This window comes from Diceros bicornis, chromosome 7 (assembly GCF_020826845.1).
Source record: "Diceros bicornis minor isolate mBicDic1 chromosome 7, mDicBic1.mat.cur, whole genome shotgun sequence".
In the NCBI taxonomy this organism is placed as follows: Eukaryota; Metazoa; Chordata; class Mammalia; order Perissodactyla; family Rhinocerotidae; genus Diceros; species Diceros bicornis.
Window position 1 is genome coordinate 27,580,776 of NC_080746.1, and position 21,787 is coordinate 27,602,562.

The window sequence follows — 21,787 nt, forward strand, 5'->3', positions numbered from 1 at the left end:
TTCTCCACTTTATATGGGACGCCGCCACAGCATGGCTTGCCAAGCCCTGTGTCAGTGCGCGCCTCGGATCTGAACCAGCGAGCCCCGGGCCGGCCCCGAGACTGTATTTTATTCATCTTAATGTCTTCCCCAGTGCCTTTCACATAGTAGACACTCTGTGTGCTAACTGAATTTAATATAAAATAATAATCATTTCATAATGCTTGTTCCATTAATTTAAGTTTAGAAAACTATTCAGTTTCCTTGACTTACTGCTTTGTTTTCTTGAAATGCAGCTGGAGAGGCTTTAAATATCATTCCTGGTCCTCAGGAAAAGAAAACTCAAGCCAGTTTAATGTCTCCTGGTAGACGCAAAAGGTAAATGCTCTTTAAAAGGACAAGTTTTGTACAATAATCTTTAGGGGAAAAAAAAATTATGCCAGGATATTTACATTGTGAATAAAACAACAAGATCGGATTACGTTCTGGGGATTATTTACTACTGTATCAATTCCAAAACACATTTTTCTCCCACATTCTAACTTCTCTAAAATCAGGTTGCGTCTTATAATCAATGACATATCACTGTTTCATTGGAAGTATGTTTTTTGTGTTTTGGTACAGAAAAGTATATCTTAAAATTGATGTTATCTCAGATTTTTTACAGTAAGTGTTTTTTATTTTATTTACTTATTTATTTTATTTATTTTTGTGTGTGTGTGAGGAAGATCAGCCCTGAGCTAACATCTGCCAATCCTCCTCTTTTTGCTGAGGGAGACTGGCCCTGGGCTAACATCCGTGCCCATCTTCCTTCACTTTATATGGGACGCTGCCACAGCATGGCTTGCCAAGCGGTGCGTCAGTGCACGCCCAGGATCCGAACTGGCGAACTCTGGGCTGCCGCAGTGGAGTGCGCTCGCTTAACCACTTGCTCCACCAGGCCGGCCCCAGGTGTTTTGTGTTTTTTTTTTTTTTTTTTTTTTGGTGAGGGAGATCAGCCCTGAGCTAACATCCGTGCTAATCCTCCTCTTTTTGCTGAGGAAGACCGGCTCTGAGCTAACATCTATTGCCAATCCTCCTCCTTTTTTGTCCCCAAAGCCCCAGTAGATAGTTGTATGTCGTAGTTGCACATCCTTCTAGTTGCTGTATGTGGGATGCGGCCTCAACATGGCTGAAGAAGCAGTGCATCGATGCGCGCCCGAGATCCGAACCCGGGCCGCTAGCAGAGGAGCGCGCGCACCCAACCGCCAAGCCACGGGGCCGGCCCCCCCCAGGTGTTTTTTAAATGAATATAAGTAACATTGGCATATGTTAGAGTGTCCAAACACGTATTAGTGTTTGTGATAAAGTCCTAAATCCATTGATAGAAATCTTTCAGGGACAGTCTTTTGGAAGAGTTCTTTTTGTCTTACTTAGCCCATGTGTCTTTGTTCGAAGGATATTTCAGAAAAGAGAGAAATTATTTTAAAATGTTTTTTCTGGGCTGGCCGCGTGGCTTAGCGGGTAAGTGCACACGCTCCGCTGCTGGCGGCCCGGGTTCGGATCCCGGGCGTGCACCGACCCACCGCTTCTCCAGCCATGCTGAGGCCGCGTCCCACATACAGCAACTAGAAGGATGTGCAGCTATGACATACAACAATCTGCTGGGGCTTTAGGGGAAAAATAAATAAATAAAATTATTTTAAAAAAAAATGTTTTCTCTGATTTCTCAACTGCCATGCCGTGAGTATTTTTGTTGGAGTTTTTACTCTCGGTTGTTTCTCATTCAAGGCTGACCTCAGCCTCCTTTATGGCAAGCTTTCTCACTTAGCCACATAAAATAGTAAAACAAGTATAACAATATCTAACGTTTATAGGAAACTTGACATTTTTGTGATGTATTTATATATACTTTATTTCATTCAGTTCTTTTACAAACCCAATAAGGCAGTTGGTCTTATCCCATTGTAAAGTGGATCAGAGGACCAGAGCTTACATTGCTACAGACCACATAGCTAAAAAGTGGTAAAGCTAGACCTCAGATTTGTTTTGTCTTAATTCAAGTCTAATAATGCTTTTCTACTCTATTGCCCTTTGTTCCTACCACAAATAGGAAAAATATATTTTCTACCATGATATTAAGATTTATGTCTGTATATGTAATTGTCAATGAATCTGTTATTCATACCAGTTAAAAGACAAGCTCTTAAAATGTGTTTCAGTGAATCGCAGAGGAAAAGTATCACTTTGTCTGGGCCTCATTCAACCATACGAAATTTCCAGGATCCAAATGCATTTGCAGTAGAAAAGGTAAGTGACTTTCCCAAACTTTGCAACGTGAGATTTTCCAGAATTTTAAAATATTGATATATACACAAATGTGTGTATATTTATATACGTGTGTGTTTAATTTAGTATTTCTATAAGACTGTGCAGTCGAATTGCCTTAGGATATAGAGAGTAGCAAAGTTTAACAGTAGGAGACAATCCGTTCAGAATAGATCGCATGTGCAGATGCACCAAGTAAGAAGATGCAGTTTGTTTAGGAAACTGTAAATAATACACTGTTGTTGCTGGATTATACAATATAATAGGGCACTTGACTGGAGTCAACAGTATTAAAAACCTTGTATGAAAAGCTAAAGAGTTTGGAACTGTATTCTGTAGTGAGTGAAGAAAAAATTGGTGAAGGGTCTGTGAAAACACTTGTAAAGTGTAGTATTCAGGTGTTAATATGGAGGGAGCCACCATAACTTCTGAGTTTCCACCTCGATTTATTAAAACCATCCGGCTTCTAATAGTTGGTTCTTTTTAAATAAATGATACTCTATCCTATCCTTTTACTAATATTGACTTTCTTTTCCAGCAAATGGTTATTGAAAATGCACGAGAAAAAATTTTAAGCAACAAATCTCTTCAAGAAAAGCTTGCAGAAAACATTAATAAATTTTTGACTAGGTAAGCTATGTATGTTTAAAATGCCTGGGGCCTGCCCGGTGGCGCAGCGGTTAAGTGTATGCGCTCCACTGCAGCAGCCCGGGGTTTGCAGGTTCTGATCCCAGGCGCTCACCGATGCACCAACGCATGTCAAGCCATGCTGTGGCGGCGTCCCATATAAAGTAGAGGAAGATGGGCACTGATGTTAGCCCAGGGCCAGTCTTCCTCAGAACAAAGAGGAGGCTTGGCGTCAGATGTTAGCTCAGGCCTGATCTTCCTCACACACACACAAAAAATGCCTGATTGTTTTTGCCTAATGAGAACTGTGCTAAAAATTTTTCTTTTTGTATTACAGTGACAACAGTGTTGCTCAAGTACCTAAGCAAACAGATAACAACCCTACTGAACCAGAGACTTCAATTGATGAACTCCTGGGGCTTCAGGTATGGGTAATGGTGTGTGTATGTGTAGTACGTATACTCATAGTTAAAACTGATGGCATTTTGGTTTTATTTCAAAACCATTGCCAACAGATTAGATGTATAAAATGATTTAAAATAATAATTTAAGATATAGAATTCCTTCATTATCCAAATGTAATCTGTTCCTGAAAATGCGTTAGTGAATTTTCAGATAATCAGTCAAAATTACATTATTTCTTTTCCAGTTTTATTGAGAAGAAATTGACATACCTCACTGTATAGTTTAAGGCCTACAGCATGGTGGTTCGATTTACATATATTAAAATTGCGTTATTTAAATAGTAAAAGTAATAAGACATTCCTAACCCATCTAATAACTCAAACGAGCTCTTCCAGATGTCAGTAAAACACTTTTCTATATCTGTACAACAATCAGTCATGGATTTGTAAGTATTTAATACTTGAAGATTCATTCATGGGTGTATTTGTGTGCAATAAGCAACAATACTGTACAGTGTATATATAATAAATTACATTTCTCCTACACTGCTACAAACAATGAAAAGAAACAATGAAATAATATGTTAAAGATACATAATGAATCCAAGTAATATTTAACAATAAAGTGAACAAGACATTTTAAAAAAGAAAGGTTACTAACTAAATGAATAATTGTCTGTGTGAGATTTACTGCTGAGAGAAGAAAGATGGGGGCTATAGTCACTGTTGCTATTCAGTGATAGTGAAGATGAAACAGGGTGAGCTAGTAAAGGAAAAATTTAACAATATATGTTTTAAGATTTGTCCATGTGCAAATGTGCTTTTTGAAGAGCAGCTGAGATTGTGACTGTAGCACATTCTTTTACTTGGGCTCTCAGACAACGTAATAATTTTTGTTGCCTTGCCCACATATTGATGAATTCATTCAACAGATTTTCTTTCAGATGATGAATTCTGGGTAAAACTACAGATTTTTTTTTTCTTTTTGTCAGTTCTTTCAGAATACTTTTTTTTTTAAAAAACCATTTGATAACGTTTTCCCATAGTGAAATTCAGTAAGTTTAACAAAATATGACAAGCTTTTTACTATTTTTATTTTTATTTTTTTATAATTTTTATTTATTTATTTTTTTCCCCCAAAGCCCCAGTAGATAGTTGTATGTCATAGCTGCACATCCTTCTAGTTGCTGTATGTGGGACTCGGCCTCAGCAAAGAACAGCAAGACATAATGCCCAACTGAGTAGTATCTGCATCAGCTTCACTAAGAAGTGAACAGCCAGTTCTACACATAGGTGAAGCAGGAATTTTTAATATACTTAAAGGTCTTTGTGACCTTGGGGTAGGCAGGATTTCTTAGGATATACAAATCACTAACTATAATTTAAAATAAAGGCTTCCTTAAAATTTTAAATGTCTTCTTATTAAAAGCATCATTAAAGAAAACTAAAAGGCAAACTACCAACTTGGAGAAAATAATCATAATATATCTGGCAAAGAGTTTGTATCCAAAGTATATCAAGAGCGCCCACAAATCAATAATAAAAAGATAAACCACTCATTTTAAAAAAATGGGTGAAATCAGTGGAACAGTCAAAAGAAAATATAGGAATGGCTAATAAGCCCATGGAAAAATACTCAACATTATTTGTCATTTGGGAAATAAAAGTTAGAAGTATGAGATGCCATTTCACACTCACTAGAATGGCTAAAATGAAAAAAAAATCCGACAACACCAAATGTTAGCAAGGATGTGAAACAACTATAACTTTGAAAAATTGCTGGTGGAGAATGTAAAATAGTACAGCCAGTTTGGAAAACTGACAGTTTATTACAAAGTTATATATATACCTATACACCTACCTTATGAGCTGGCAATTACTAGGTTTTTACCAAAAAGAAATGTTTGTTCACATATGTTCACAAAAACACTTGTACAACGTTAGTAGCAGCTTTATTCGCAATAGACAAGCACTGAAAACAAACCAAATATCCGTCAACAAAAAGGGATAAACAAATTTTGACATAGTCGTAAAATAGAATATTACTGAACAATAAAAACAAATGAACTATTAATACACATAACAACATAGATGAATCTCAAAAATATGTTGCTCAAAGAAGTTAGGCACAAAAGAATGCATATTGTATAATTCCATTAATATAAAGTTCTAAAACAGGGAACACTAATTTACGCTGATAGAAATCAGAAATTGTTGCCTGAATGAGGATAAGGGAAGTGATATCCCAGGGGTAGGAATTCTCTAGAAAGGAGAATGGTGTATGTGGTTGTGCGAATTTCTTGGGTGTGATGGAAATGTTCTACATTTTTATTTTGATTGAGGTGATGGTTACACAATCCTGGATGCCTGGATAAAGATTTTCATTGTAGTATTATTTACTGTAACTGAAAATTAGGAAAAATTCAGACATCCACCAGTGGGAATTGGTTAAATTGTGGCATGCAATTTGTGGTTATGCAAACAAAAATGTCAGTTACAAGGAGTCTCCTTTCCTTTAAAAAGATAGTGGATTAAACTTTTAGTTTTGTACCCTACTACTAAAAAGACAGTATAGGGAATTTTTAAAAAGCATAAACCCACAAGGACAAAGAAGAGAAGAGGGCAGGACAAAAAAAATTTTTGGAAGTCGAAATGGACAAGTGGTATCTGCCTTAGCAGACCCAGGATTCTACCCCATTAAAGGCAAAGCTCAGGTAAAAGCTGCCTTAACAACACAGAAATCCCGAAAGGCTTGCCACCAGTATCTCTGAAAGTAAATGTAAAGATAGGACTACAAATAGGATGATAAGATGCAAAATTTAGGAAGTAGTTAGACTTCGTATCTTCTCCCCATTCCACGCTGTCCTCCAGAAACACTGTTGTCAGTCATAAACTCTCCCAGCAAGAAATCTAACTCAATGAAAAGAAGAAAACTGAAAATACAGATGGTTCTGTATGATTATTCTACAGCTTAGATTGTAGTTGACAAGCTCCCCCCATTAGTACAGTTTGCAGGTAGCTTTTGGCATGAGCCAAAGTTTTAAATATGAGGAGACAAGCAAGGATTGTCCAACATTTGAAGAAAGCATTTAATATGAAGAGACCAAAGTAGACAGATAAAAGGCATGAGATAGATTTACACTGGAGGATCTAGAAAGCAGTGTACCTTAAACTAATGTCAGGAAAGCAGATTAAGTAACATTACAAAACCAAACTCATAGAAAAAGAGACCAGATTGGTGGTTACCAGAGGCGGGGGTTGAGGAGTGGGAGAATTGGATGATGAGGGTCAGAAGGTACAAACTTACAGTTATAAGATAAATAAGTACTGAGGATGTAATGTATAGCACAGTGACTACAGTTAACACTGTTGTATGGTATATTTGAAAGTTAAAAGAGTCAATTCTAAGAGTTCTCACAAGGAAAAAACCATTTTTTTCTTTTCCTTCTTTTTTTTTTTTTCTTTTTTTGTGAGGGAGATCAGTCCTGAGCTAACATCCGATGCCAAGCCTCCTCTTTTTTTTGGCTGAGGAAGATTGACCCTGGGCTAACATCCGTGCCCATCCTCCTCTACCCTATATGGGACACCGCCACAGCATGGCTCAACAAGTGGCACATCAGTGTGCGCCCGGGATCCGAACCTGTGAACCCCAGGCCACCGCAGCAGAGCACGCACACCTAACCGCTTGCGTCACTGGACCAGCCCCTTCTTTTCCTTTCTTTGGTGTCTATATGAGATGATGGATGTTAACTAAACTTACTGTGGTAATCATTTCACAGTATATGTACATCAAGTCACTATGCTATAAAACTTATACAGTGCTGTATGTCAAGGAAAAAACGTATCATTTTATTTTATATTTACATACATAGATATAATTCTTATGTTCATTTTATTTTAATGTTTGGGAATGTATTCACCAAAGTGGTTAACTCTAGAAAGTAGAATTAGGGAGCACTTTCTGTTTTCTTAGTCTTGTTTTAAAATGAGCATAGTGTTATAATCAGAAGGAATTTTCTTGGAGAATACTTCTGCATAAAAAGTCAAAAATATAACATGTCCTCTAATTATTTTGCTGGTTTTGAACCATATTAATTCAATTAGGATCACTCTTTCTTTTTGCAGAGTGAAATCCACATGTCTGAAGAAGCTATACAGGATATATTGGAACAGACAGAATCAGATCCAGCATTTCAGGCACTCTTTGATCTCTTTGACTATGGTAAGTAGACCATTTCTTTCAAGGCAATTAGAAGAAAAACGTTTCTCCAGTTTCTTTGGCAACTTAACCAGAGTGAAGCAACATTCCCCAGGGCTTCTGAAAAAAGTTCCTATTTTCGTTAAAGCAAACATTATATGGATATGAAAGGGTTTTTTGTTGTTTTTGTCTGTCTGTCTGCTTTTTTCTTAAAGAAATTTTAGCTGTAAAAATGGAGAACAGTTGTGTTTTGTTTCTGTGGGCATTTTTGCCAGTCAGTACAAATGTGTTGAGGTCTACTACTGTACACACATACTAAACACAATTGAATAATACAAAAGGAATCCAAAAATTGGCCATTGCCCTCAATCTTATGGCCTAGTACAATAGTTCTCACAGTGTAGTCTCCAAACTAGCACTACCAACATTATCTGAGAACGAGTTAAAGATGCAAATTCTTGGACCCTCCGGGTGATTCTGATATAGGCCAAAGTTGAAGAATTACTGGTCTGGTGGAAAAATCATATTTGTCAATGATATATAAGGCAACATGTTAAAAACATCCAAAAGACCATAATTAAAACCAAAATTTAACATTTCCTTGACCGCTGTCAAGCTGTATTAATTGATGCTTATTTTTATTTTGGTCATTTAACCAATTGTTTCCTTGTTACCTTTTAACAGGTAAAACAAAGAGTAATAAAAATATATCACAAGGCATTTCCGGTCAGCATATGGAAACCAATCCCAATGTAGTCTTAGAAGATGAAACTAATCTAGCAGTTAAAGGTTCTTTTGAAACAGAAGGATCTGGTAAGAATTTTATTTTGTTAATATCAATCCAAATCCAAATATCAATCTCAAAATTTCTAAGGCAGAAGATAATTGTTTAATTTGGAAGTTGTTCAAATTACCACGTAAGTCATTTTTGTATTTCTAGTTTTCTCTTTTATTTAAAGAAAAAAAACATTACTCCCAAGCTTTTACTGCTTTAAAAGGTGAGTTTTTAGTACTCTTTGTTTCATGATGCAGTAGATTCTTGACATGCACAATTTGGTATTAATAGTGTTGACCAATTTGACAGAAGTTCATAATATTTAATATAATTTTTGGAGGCACAAATTCAAATCCCTAATATGTAAGGTTTGTATGTGGTATTACTCATTCAGCCTAGTAATCGAGTTCAGCTGACTGTTCAGTATCCCTAGCTCACTTATTTAGAGGAAATTATATACTGTAGTGATAGTCTGGAATGATGGATTTTATGAGGTTTTAGGTCATATTCCTATGTGTCTACTAAGTCTTTTTTTTTTTTTTTTTAAAGATTTTATTTATTTATTTTTCCCCCCCAAAGCCCCAGTAGATAGTTTTATGTCATAGCTGCACATCCTTCTAGTTGCTGTATGTGGGACGTGGCCTCAGCATGGCCGGAGAAGCGGTGCACGCCCGGGATCCGAACCCGGGCCGCCAGCATCAGAGGGCGCGCACTTAACCGCTAAGCCACAGGGCCGGCCCGTGTCTACTAAGTCTGTTCTTTACATTTCTGCCTGTCTTAGAGTACCAATATGGCACATAATGGGCCAAAGTAACTACATATTGAATGAGGGAAGGCAGTGAATATGTCCATCTTAGATCTTTTCAGTATTTGCTAAATTTTTTAATTATATTTTTGTGAAATATAGCACATGTATGGAAGTGGACAATAAAAATGTGTATAGCTCATTGAATTACAGTCAAGCAAATACCCATATAACAATCTCTCAAGTCAAAAAATAGAACACTGTCAGCACCACAAAAACCTCTCTTCATATCCCTTCCCAATCACTATTCCCTCCATCTCTGTTCCTCAAAGATAACCATTATCCTGGCTTCGCTCACATTATCCTGGCGTCTCACACCTCTTGCTGAACTTTGTCCCTCTTGAGTACTACCTCTATCCATTTCTGTCTACAACAAACTATGCCCAAATAATCTTTTGTGCTCATCTGTTCTTAAATGCCATTGCCCCCTGAAGGCCCCACCAAAAACCTAATGGCTTCCAAGTTTCATGTCATGTCTTCCAAAAACTACTTTTGGGGTATCTCAGACTGTGTTCCTACTTGGAGTTCTCTGCCTATACCCAAGCTCAATCCTCCATTTCTTCTTAGGCTGTATTATAGTGGGATGTGGCTTGCTATGTATTATGTGTGGAAGATTGTGCTTCAGTTAAGCTCCACCCTGCACAAAATGAAACTTGAAATACTGTTTTCTCAAAGTCTTTCAACTTCATTGAAACTGACTACCCCCTGAATTTATGTGGCCTGGACGTGATTTCCACTAATCTCCCCACAGTAAGATTTGAATGTGCTCTCTACCCAATATTATTTTACCAGTGTCAAGTCACATTAACAGAATTATATGATAGTCGATACACATTTTTCTAAATTTTTCCCTGTATTTTTCATATTATTAATTGTTAACGTTTTCTGTCCTAAATTGTGAATGCTACATGACATTTACTATATCAGTGCTGTTATTTTCTGAAATGCCCTTTCTTCTTATTCCGACTCCTACACTTTTTGTCTTTTTCAAGATCTCCTCATATAATACCTCCTTTATAACACTTGCTGAGATCCCGTAGGCAGAAAGAGATGCCTTTTGTTCCTATACTATTACAGTTTTTACCATGTTTTATTATGACTTTCTGTTCTATATCTGCTTCCCTTACTAGACTGATATCTCCAAGGGGAGAGACTGGGTCATTCATCTTTGTGTCCCAGTGCCAATCATATGGTTGATCTTCCATAAATGTTGAATGTTAAACAGTACACAGTAACATCAAATGTTGATCATGCAAAATGTACTTGGCCCCATTTCACCTTTAAGAATGTATCAGATAAAGTCAAGTCAACAGAAATGGTAGAAGTTTAAAAGTCAACTGTTCTGAAGAACAACAGCATGTTTAGAGCCAGTTTTTTACATACTGGTAAATATTAGATGTTCTTAAACCTATATATTTTTCCTTCCTTGCGTCATCTGTTTTCCAAGAAGCTTGAAAAACAATTTGGCACTTGTTTAAAAAGGCGTCAGTAATAAAAGTACCCCTAAGTTTTCGATGCTCAGAAAATGAGAGATACAGTTTATCAGACTTCCACTTACTGGTATTTCAAAGATTACTTCCTTGGCAAAATAGGTTTTACAGTAAAGATGACTACCTCAGAAGCTGCACATACTCACCATATCTTTCTACCATCCTGATATTTTGTAGGTGATCAATCTGGTCAGCCCTCATTTTGTACATCCTATCAAAATGAAGACACATCAAATGCTCTGAAGAACGGTAGCAACCATGATGAGCTTAGACAGGAAGCTCAGGAACCTTTTTCCCAGATAGGCTCTAGCATGCAGAAAAAGGCCTTTAAAACAGTTGTATCTAATGAACAGAAGTGTAATCTCGATATTACCTTTGAGTCTGTGCCTAATTTGAATGACTTTAACCAAAGAGTAAATTCTGATGCTGAATGTAATCAGCATTGTGCTGAATTATATACTGATCAGATATCCACTGATGCTGAAATGGCTATGGAAGTTGAAAAGAATTCTTTGTCTGCAGGTGTGCCGAATGAATCTCAGTTACAGCCTGGTCAGTCTGATATACCAATAACTTCATTTGTTTCCCTTGGTGGTGAAAGTAACAATGAAAACTTAATTCTCTCTGGGAAAAATTCTCAACTTTTATCCCAAAACATTCCATTAACTGGAAATCCATCTAAAAAAAGTCAATTTTGTGACAGTTCTAATAATACAGGAAGACTTAAAACTAATTTCCCTGGTTCCAAGTCACCAGATTCTAGAGAAATTCACCAGAGTAAAATTGAAATTAATAATGTATTACCAGTTGCATCACAGCAACTTTCAGATTGCCAAGATAATTCTTCACTTCAAAGTAAAATATTACCTGTGTCTGTTGAAAGTTCAGGTTTAAATGTATCTGAACAAGTAGAAATTCATCTTGGAAGTTCAGTATCGTCAGTTAAACAACCATCTAATGATTCATCATCTATTGAGTTAAATCATACAGAGCATGAAACTCAACCCTCCAAGTCTGAGAAAATTGCTTTGGATTCACAAGAGCCTTCAGCTTCTATAAAAGAACATGGAGATAGTATTTTTCTCTCTATAGGTGAAAATGATAACTGTGGGGAAGTTGCATTGATGCCTCCAGAAGGTAATCCTGTAGAAGGGAGACATTCTCTTCCCTCAGAATCAGTGTGTTCTTCAATGGGAGAGTCTCACCCTGAGTCCCAAAATACTAGTGATAAACCTGCTAGTGACAACTCAACAGAGATAGATGCATCAAATATCGTCTCTCTCAAAATTATCATCAGTGATGATCCATTTGTTTCCTCAGATACTGAACTTAATAGTGCTGTTTCTAGTATCAGTGGAGAAAACTTGCCCACTATAATTTTGTCTTCTCCTGCTAAATCACCTGCCAAAAATGCAGAATTAGTTAAATGCCTATCTTCAGAAGAAACTGTAGGTGCTATTACATCTGCTGAAGGAATAGGAGACTCAGCGTCAATGGAACAGAGCCTTTTAGCACTCAAACCTGAAGACTCTGCAGTAAACAACACTCAGAATGAAGACAGCATTGGTTTTTCAGCCAGTGTTACACCATGCGTTTCCAAGGATGGAGGATACATACAGCTGATGCCAACTACAAGCACAACTTTTGGCAGTTCAAATAACATTCTGATAGCTACCTGTGTGACTGATCCAGCTGCCTTAGGAACAACTGTCAGTCAGTCTAATGTTGTGGTGTTGCCTGGAAATTCTGCACCTATGACTGCTCAACCTCCACCACCTCAGTTGCAGACACCACCAAGGTCAAACAGTGTATTTGCTGTCAACCAGGCTGTGTCACCCAACTTTTCACAAGGTAACTTTAAGAACAGTTAAAGTTAATTTCTCTGGAATGGGATCTAATTTCTCTTATCTGTGCAGCTATTGACTAGGAGGTAATAAATCATGGATAGATAGTATGAGAAAAGATTCTGAAATTTGTGATTATGCCTCCTCTTGACTCTAGCTAATTCATTCAGTCAAACCTTTTTTTAAATCTCATGGTAAGCTCTGGAATTTAGTGGTTTAATTTTTTACTTTTTCTTTCCTCAATTACTTCCCAGTCCATGTGCTAAGCTACAGAAAAGAGAGAGAGAAAAGAAAGACTGATTCATCAAAAAGCTTTATACCTACTATAACCAAATGTGGGAGATTTTTTTAAAAATAGCTATTGTAGTCTTAGTTTTCAAGGAAATTATTATCTATTTGGAGAGACTTGCAAGACACAGCTTGAATTTCTCCTTCTGTAAAAGCCTTTGTAATTTCTCACTGTCTTCCACCTTCCAGAATTGATCTGTGTCTTTAGAGTTCTCTGTCTGTAGGGGCATTTGTGGCATTTATTGCATGCCATTTTATATGTAGCTAGTGATTGACATGCCTGTCATATTGGTCATTCTTGATTGTATGTTCCTTGGAGGTAGAGCTTATGGCACATTTATGTACATTTCCTTATATATTAGTTCCCAAGCTCCTTTCCTCTCTTTTTTTACATTATAGGCATGCAGTAAAATCTAATTAAATATCAGCAAGTAAGTATTAATATTAAGCCTGATGGATCTGCTTCAAGTGCTGTTTAAAATAAGATAAAAGAGGGGTCAGAATTGGTAGAGAATGTGAAACTTGAGCTGAAACTTAGAGAAATAAGGTAGTATTTGGAATAAAAGGAAGGGAGTCTAAGCAGCACAAGTGTAGGTAGGTATTTGAGAGACTAACGTAGGTGTTATGAAAGTGAGGAGATGAACCTGACGGGAGCAGTTAGTGAACGTATTAGGAGAAGGTTCATTGACAGGGCAGGGCTAAATTATGATAGCCCGAGACTATATTGTTGACTTCTAAGGACCATATTAGCATAATTTCTCCTCATAGTTTTGACTGATTGCTCCCTTATCTGGATGCTTTTTGACCAGTACTATTGAGATAATAGGTTGGGGTTGTGAGCAAGCCTTGGGCTGTTAACATTCAGTTGGGACCCATAAGATTCAGACTTGAGACCTTCACCACCAATTTTCTAATCAGTTTCACTATTCTTTCTCGATGAGTGAAGATATAACTATAGTATGATCTGGCTGTAGAGTCTTATGCTCATTCATGACATTTACCCTGACTAAATGTGATAAGACTACTTTAATATTCAGATTGACTTTTTCTTAATTGGTTAGCCTTGCTGTTGTTTCTAAATTAAATTTTTTTAAAGGAGAGTTAATTTTAAGGAACAGGGATTATAATCTTGTAAAATTTATTTCAAATTAATAACTACTTTGGTGTCTTGTGTTTATGAGAGAAAATCTTATTTTATTGAGAATTGGTTTTTTTAGGATCTGCCATCATAATTGCTTCTCCAGTCCAGCCTGTACTCCAAGGAGTGGTGGGAATGATCCCTGTATCTGTGGTTGGACAGACTGGAAGTACCTTTTCTGCTCCTCCTCGGCAGGTAAGATTTATGAACTGAAAATGACACAGTGACATTTTCAAACATAGTATAATATTAATAATATAATTATTCTCTTCTAGGTCCTTCATATGCCTTTGGCAGCACCTGTATGCAATAGAAGTATCCCTCAGTTCCCCATCCCTCCAAAATCTCAGAAGACTCAGGGACTAAGAAACAAGCCTTGTACAGGTACATTTTTAAGTTCCTTAATGTCACCTTTATGTCTCTGTATTCCTTTGTTTGCAGCAACACCAGTATTTTCTTTTTGAATACCTATACCATTCCTAACAGGTGATTGTCCAACCTTTGCTGAAGATTTTTTGCAGTAATTAAAACAAAAAGATAAATGGAACAAAATAGGGTTTAGAAAGAGACCATGTATTTATAGGAACTTGTATGTGGTAGAGGTAGCATCAGAAGTCAGAGGGGATAGGATGGATTGTTTAATAAATGAAATTTATTGGCTATTATATATATTAAAGGAAAAAATTAGATCTTTTCCTCATACCATATACAAAGGTGAGCTCCAAGATGATTAAAGACCTAAAAGTGAAAGATGAAACTATTAAACAATAAAAGAAGATGTAAGATAATATCTTAATGACACTGGGATAAAAGAATTGCTTTTTAAAAATGAAAAAAGCATAATTTATACATCAAAAAATTTGATAGCTGTGACTACTCAAAATTAAAGATTTCTCTTCAACAAAAACACCATATACAAAGTAACACCAGATTTTCATTCAGGGCCTTAATGAATATTACACCTAGTTCTCAGACTTCTCTACCTCAAACTTTTCCATCTTCATGAGTGACAAAATGCCCATGTTGTTAACCTACCAACACCCTCACCCTCAGTTCTTTGACCCCTTCCACTTCTACGTGTTTAATCTTCACTTTCAGCAAACTTCTCCTAGAGCTTCAACTTCAATTTTTCACTACTTCTTATTAGCCCTATACAATTTTTAAAGGCCAATAACCTCTCTCAAAGTGCTCTCATTTCCATATATCCATTGAATCTCTCTTCAACCGATGAGAACTCCTATTACTTGAATCCTCATCTTTTCACCTGAACTTTCAGTTTCTTTCTGAATTCACTTCCTTCCCTAACCAGGCTAGACCTCACAATCTGCCACATCAGCCACTTGTCTCAGTACTCCTAAACGCTTTGATATCCACTTTCTTCTGCCATCCTCACTTGCTACCCTGCAGCCCTGGATCTATCCAACCAACCATCTCTGCTTTTATACCTGGGCTTCTTAGCATCACTTTAGAAGTGGTGCCATTTGATACCACTTAAAAATTTCTCACACTCACTACCACTTAGCAGTCATTTTAAATGTCTACCTATCTTCTTTTCTCCCATTCCCCCTTCAAACTATTCCAGACTTTCACAGCTTTTCTCGAATTTATCCAATCCCTACCCTCCTCACTCTAGGCCAGTGATTTTATCTCTGGTTTATCAGTAGGAAACCATTTTCTCACATCACTCCCATTTATTGTGTACCTGTTCTAAAATCATTCTTTTTCTTTCTTTTTTAGAGGAGTAATTATCTCATTCTTTCTAGGGTTAATGCAATCTACCTGTGCTGTAGTAGATTGTATCTTCTATAGATCTTCTTTTCTTTTTTGGCTACTTCCCTCTCTGGCTGTAAAGTTCCTTATGTTTGTCCCACCTGCCAACCCTTTATCCCCAACCCCTTTTATCTCCCATTCCTTGTTCATCCATATTATTGTCTTTTCTCATGTTTCCACTAAGTCTGTTTAAACTAAGGTCACCAGTGGCCTCCTAATATTGCCATATGCATTGGACGTTTTCCATTCTTACTTTACTTCCCTCTAACAGTTGATACTGTTGTTGGCTTCTAGAAGCACCACTAAACTACTACACTCCTCCCTTTCTAACTTTATGTAACTCAAGACCTTCCAACTCTACGTATCTAAGTCTCACCTCTTCTTCTTCAACGACCTGCTCTGCCTACTTTTTCCCCCTTGGTTAATGTCACCAAGGGGGACATTGATTCATCCTTTACCCTTCTTATCTGTGTGAATACCCATTACCGTATCTAAGATCTTCATCATCTCTTACCTGGAATATTTATAGCCAACTAACCAGAATTCCCTTTTCCAGTTTTCTTTCTTGTCTAGTCCATCTTCTATACTACTTCCAGAGTGACTTCCTAAAACATAAATCTATTCGTTCATCTTTCCTATTTAAAACTCTTGGGCCGGCCCCGTGGCTTAGTGGTTAAGTGCGTGCGCTCCGCTACCGGCGGCCCGGGTTCGGATCCCGGGTGCGCACCGACGCACCGCTTGTCCGGCCATGCTGAGGCCGAGTCCCACATACAGCAACTAGAAGGATGTGCAGCTATGACATACAACTATCTACTGGGGCTTTGGGGGAAAAATAAATAAATAAAATTATAAAAAAATAAAAAATAAATAAAAAATAAAACTCTTAAGGATTCTCTATGGAAACCTTTTGCATAAAACACAAGGTCCTTCATGATCTCATCTTTGCTTTCCTTTCTAGCTTCATATCTTGCTGCTCTCCCACATAAACTCATAAGTTTGTGGAAATTAAAATATGGCTATTAAAACTCCAGAGCATGTGTGCTAACATAGGCTTTCAAATATGACAGTTAAATGGGCAAAATTTTAAAACAGGCGTGATATATTGCTTTCTTTGAGTAACTTTCTGGATCTAAGTAGTACTGTTAAGTGCTGTATTGAGCATTGTAATTTGTAGATCCAAAGACTGGATTCGTTATATTTGCCTAAAGTCGAAGCAAGTCATTTGTTTCATATCTATATTTCCTCTGTAAAATGGATGAGTGACCATCTTGTATATATTACAAAGCTACTTTTTAAACCTAGTATGTGAAAGTATTTTTTTTGTACATTAGCTGTCATTTAAAAATGTTTCTTATGATGTGTGATACTCTGGTCTGTTCCATTTTCTTTCAGAGGAATATACTTTCTCTCAGGGATGTTTTTCTTTTCTAATTAATTCATTTATAATTCCAGGAAAGCAGGTAAATAATTTGGTGGATTCTTCGAGTCATTTAGTTGGATGTCATGCACAAAGGTGAGCGTAAAAGTAGTTTCTATCATAGATTATTTGAATGCTCAGATTAAAAACACACAAAGTTTCTTTATATTGCTAAATTTTTTTTTTGTTATAGAACTGAAGTTTCTGACAAGAATATGGCCACAGATCTTGGAAAAAAATTGGAAGAAATCACAGTTCCCTTCTCAGTAGAGAGTATAGTTCCAATTAGCAAACCATTTGAAAGCCACAGACGTGTGCTCTGTTTTGATAGCACTGCTTCTCCTGTGGCAAATACACAGGGGACAAAACATAAGATGGTGTCCCAAAACAAAGAAAAGAATGACATTTCATTTCCTAATCTTGACTCCCCCATTGTGTCCTCCACCTTAAAACCCCCTTCTAATAATGCTGTCAAAAGAGAGAGAGAGAAACTTCCTGTGCCTAAGATTTTATCTAAATCGGAAGCTGCCATTAGCCGACATACCACCATAAAGGAAACTCAGTCAGAAAAGAAAATTTCACCAACAGAAATTGTACTTGAATCTTTCCATAAAGCAACAGCTAATAAGGAGAATGAATTATGCAGTGATGTGGAAAGGCAGAAAAATCTAGAAACTTCAAAACTGTCTAATGGACAGCAAAATGGCGGTTTACGGAATGAGAAAACTATAACTTCACTGCAAGAACTAACCAAAAAACAAGGGACATCCTCAAACAGTAAAAATGTCATTTCAGTAGGTGCACCTGTGAAGGATCTAAAGCAAGAACAAACCAGATCTGCCAGTTCTTTGATTAACCCACTAACCAAACATACTGCAGAAATGTTACAGGATGTTCAGTTGCATAGCCCAGTAAATAGGCTCGCTGATAGTACTGATTCACCTGTACCCCGGACATCTGGCTCAGGGGCAGGGGAAAAACATAAAGAAGAACCTACAGATGGTATCAAGGTCCCCTCTAGTAGGCGTTTTGGTGAAGATGGTAGCACACCCAAAGTGATGGTCCCTCCTGTCACCCCAGACTTGCCTGCCTGCAGCCCTGCCAGTGAAACAGGGAGTGAAAACAGTGTAAACATGGCTGCCCATACATTAATGATTCTCTCCAGAGCTGCCATCTCTAGGACTACTACAACAACTCCTCTAAAAGACAATACACAGCAATTTAGAGCATCTTCAAGGAGTACCACAAAAAAACGGAAAATTGAGGAATTAGATGAGCGTGAGCGAAACTCTCGTACTGCTAATAAAAGTCTTGCAAATTCATCAATACCAATGAAAAAGAAGAAGATTAAGGTAAGTTTGAAAGTCTTAATTTCAAAACCACACCTTTTCCCTTCCTTCAACGCTCAGATTAGAGATCTCAGCATTTTTTGCTATCACTACCGAAGTGAACATTCTGGTCAAGACAGCTTTGAGTTTTGATTGACAAAATACATTCTATAGCAATATCTCTCAGCCAATGTGGTACTCAGAAATTGTATGGGTGAAACACAGCATTTTCAAAACAATTGCTAAGGCATTTATGTATAAACATCTTCCTTGGAAAAAGGAGGTTTTTGCTTCTGTCATAGTAGGACCCAGGTTCTTGGTGGGGGCAGGATGATGACATAAGGCATGAAGGATTGGAAAGCCTGTATTGTGTGTGGAATTACCAAGTAAAAAACTGCTTTGACACCCCTGCATCTTGGGTTTTTTCCACATGTCCTGCTGTTTCTTCAGTAGGCCCTTACAGATGTTACTGTGTTGGAGCAGTGTAAAACTTAAATTTACCTATTTTTTGGGGGCCGGTCCAGTGGCTTAGCAGTTAAGTGTGTGCGCTCGGCTGCTGGCGGCCTGGGTTCGGGTCCCGGGTGCGCACCGACATACCGCTTCTCCAGCCGTGCTGAGTCGGCGTCCCACATACAGCAACTAGAAGGATGTGCAACTGTGACATACAACTATCTACTGGGGCTTTGGGGGAAAAAATAAATAAATAAAAAAAATTACCTATTTTTTCTTTAACTGTGATTATCTCTAAGAAGGCAATGCGGGGATAGCATTGATAAATGAAACCCATTTTTCCTGAATCTGTTTAGCCATTGAGTAAGTGGATTGAATAGAAAGAACTAGTTTAAAGTGTCATCAAGGGAGTATGGCATCAGGGAAAGAGTCTTGGCTTTGCTGCCATGCAAGCCTGGGTTTGAATCATGCATCTCTTGCTCATTGGTTCTGTGACTGTGGTTAAGCCCATAGCCTCTCTGAGTGTCCACTGCATCATTTGATATGAGCACATCTTACCACACATCTTACCTGATGGCTGTGAGGACTAAATGTAATGTTTGTAGAGTGCCCAGTGTATATCAAGTGTTTTGAACTTGAAAAGTACCTGTTACTCTTAAACTCTTAGTTAGTAAAGCTTTCTAAGGTTTCCGGTTTGGCAATAATGACTACCATATGGAAAGCATGTTCTATCTTATCTCGTTCAGCATTCACATACTCTGGATTTGTATAATGTCTTTTGCCCTAAACTAATGTTGAAGTACCATTGAAGTATATTTTATTAACCTTGGATTTATAAAATTTGTCTCTACTTCTCTGTATGACTAAAATTCTAATGAACTAAAAAATTTTGACAAAAATTTTAGTAGTATATGGAAGAACCCAATATAAGTTTCTAAGTGACTTAATAAGAAAGCTTTTTGGCCTTGTTTGTGTTTGATATATTAACTTAGGTTTCTTTTTCTCTCCCCCCCCCCCCCCCGCCCCACAGAAAAAGAAGCTACCCAGTTCATTTCCAGCTGGAATGGATGTGGACAAATTTTTGTTATCATTGCATTATGATGAGTAAACATTCTGAACATATAAGAACAGTAGCTGTTTAGAACTCATATCCCTTAAACTGTGAGTGTAGGGAATGAGATATTGACAAAATCGGAAAGCATGACCTGCACTTTCATTGTACTGAAATTTCACTTTAAATCATGCTGTTTCTGAAGCAGCTTCCTAGTTTGTAAATAGATTGACCTGGTATATTTTTATTTTGGAAAAAAACATTTGCAGAAATGTAAGTAAAGCCAATCTGCAAAACTGTATAGCTTTGACAATTGCATATTGTAAATATTGTGTAAATCTTGTTGAAATAGAGGTTAAATCAACCTAATGTTCTTACACTGTGTTTTTTGACTTCTTATGATCCCTAATTCTGAGGCTTATTCATCTGGAGTAGTTTCTTACTTTTGGGGGAAAATGATGCTTTTCCTTATAAACTGCCTTCAGCAACTATCCAACAAGACATTTAAAGACATAGCCACTAAGTGGTACAAAAGTGATAACCACCTCAAATGATAATCAAGTAACGATTTGGGTTTTTTCTAGAGTGAATACCACCCCTTCTTATAATTGCAGTAAAGATTATATTCCTGAAGTTTTACACTTTAACTGCTTCTGGTCGTTCTGTTCTCTTTGTTTTAAAGAGAGAATTTTATAAACCAGCTGAGTGTTCTGATCTTTTGTTTATAACTTTCAAGATCTTTTACAGAACTTTAAGTGTTTAGACTATTGAGCCGTAAAAAGTTTGGTTATGTGGTAGTTGAGATTTCTTGGTATGTATATACTTTTCCCCTAAATACTGGGGATTTAAAGAATTGCACTAATTCATAGAACTCCTTACATAGTAGTAAACTGTGCACATTTAATTTAAATCTTTTATTCTGTGTTAAAGCTTGTGTGGAGGATTATCTTCTGGTGTCCTTTTAGAAAGCCATGTCCATCATAAGATGTAAAAAGAGAAATCATAGTTTTATATTTTAATTTAGTTTCTCCTAAAATGGGCTGTGTTAAATAGCTATATCTATGCTTAGATACAGTGCGTTGTCTCTGTGCCCCTTAGAGTGTTATAAAGATTTACTCTCAAAAAGTCCTTAAGGAGAATGAACGAGGTGCCTTCTTTGTATTAGACTCACATACGTCAGTCAAGTTGAAGCATTGGTTTAAACCTTTAAATGAGAACAGAAATTATAACCAGTACCTGACCAATTGTGCCTAGATATTTAAGTATTTACTTGTTCTCTTAAGTGCTTTCTGTTTGGTTAAATATCATATTAGTATATTAAGGTTTTTTCCTACAGGTGTATATATTGTTAAAGAGTCATTTCCCTCAACCTTTTTTTTTTGTACTGGGCCTTTAAAAAACTAAATCCATCCTACTCTTACACAGCATTTCTCAGTGTGGAAATCACGTCTTAATTGTTGGACCTTACTGCAGAAATTTGTGTTGTAAGCAATTTTTATGATGTGGCAGTGCTCTATTCCTAAGAAACTAATTATCATACCATTAATGTTTATTTAACTCAAGTTGATACTGTACTACAGTTAGGTTTGAATAAATATTTTCATTAACTTCAAAAGTTTGAATTCCTTCATATTGGCAATTATTCTTGTTTAGATGCTTTGATTAAATTCCTTTGCAAACCAATTCTTGCTTTCTTTTCCGGAAATTCACGTAATGCTAAAAATTACAGATTTTGTTCTCATTCAATTAATTTGTATTTATATGTACTAAGTACTAAGAATTTATAGACAAATAAAATAAGTTCACTTTCTTCAAGATTCTTGGTTCACTAGCCAGGAGCCCCTAGATATAGTCCAAAGACAGCTTGTACTTGGACCTTTCATTTATGTTTAAAAGCAAAACCATAATCCCCATTT

The 21,787-nt window shown here is 36.8% G+C and overlaps 1 protein-coding gene across 1 annotated transcript in view; it reads left to right on the top strand.

Moving 5' to 3' along the window:
- Positions 1 to 21,486, top strand: part of LOC131408477 (protein NPAT) — a 49,402-nt gene extending 27,916 nt beyond the window's left edge. Inside the window, exons 7-18 of the mRNA XM_058545280.1 lie at positions 276 to 357; positions 2,181 to 2,268; positions 2,825 to 2,916; positions 3,251 to 3,338; positions 7,443 to 7,539; positions 8,200 to 8,328; positions 10,763 to 12,436; positions 13,935 to 14,050; positions 14,131 to 14,239; positions 17,078 to 17,138; positions 17,236 to 18,394; positions 19,851 to 21,486. Of these exons, the coding sequence (XP_058401263.1) occupies positions 276 to 357; positions 2,181 to 2,268; positions 2,825 to 2,916; positions 3,251 to 3,338; positions 7,443 to 7,539; positions 8,200 to 8,328; positions 10,763 to 12,436; positions 13,935 to 14,050; positions 14,131 to 14,239; positions 17,078 to 17,138; positions 17,236 to 18,394; positions 19,851 to 19,928 (3,773 nt within the window). The 3' untranslated portion in view covers positions 19,929 to 21,486. The remainder of the gene's footprint in view (positions 1 to 275; positions 358 to 2,180; positions 2,269 to 2,824; positions 2,917 to 3,250; positions 3,339 to 7,442; positions 7,540 to 8,199; positions 8,329 to 10,762; positions 12,437 to 13,934; positions 14,051 to 14,130; positions 14,240 to 17,077; positions 17,139 to 17,235; positions 18,395 to 19,850) is intronic.
- The last annotated feature ends 301 nt before the right edge of the window (positions 21,487 to 21,787 follow it).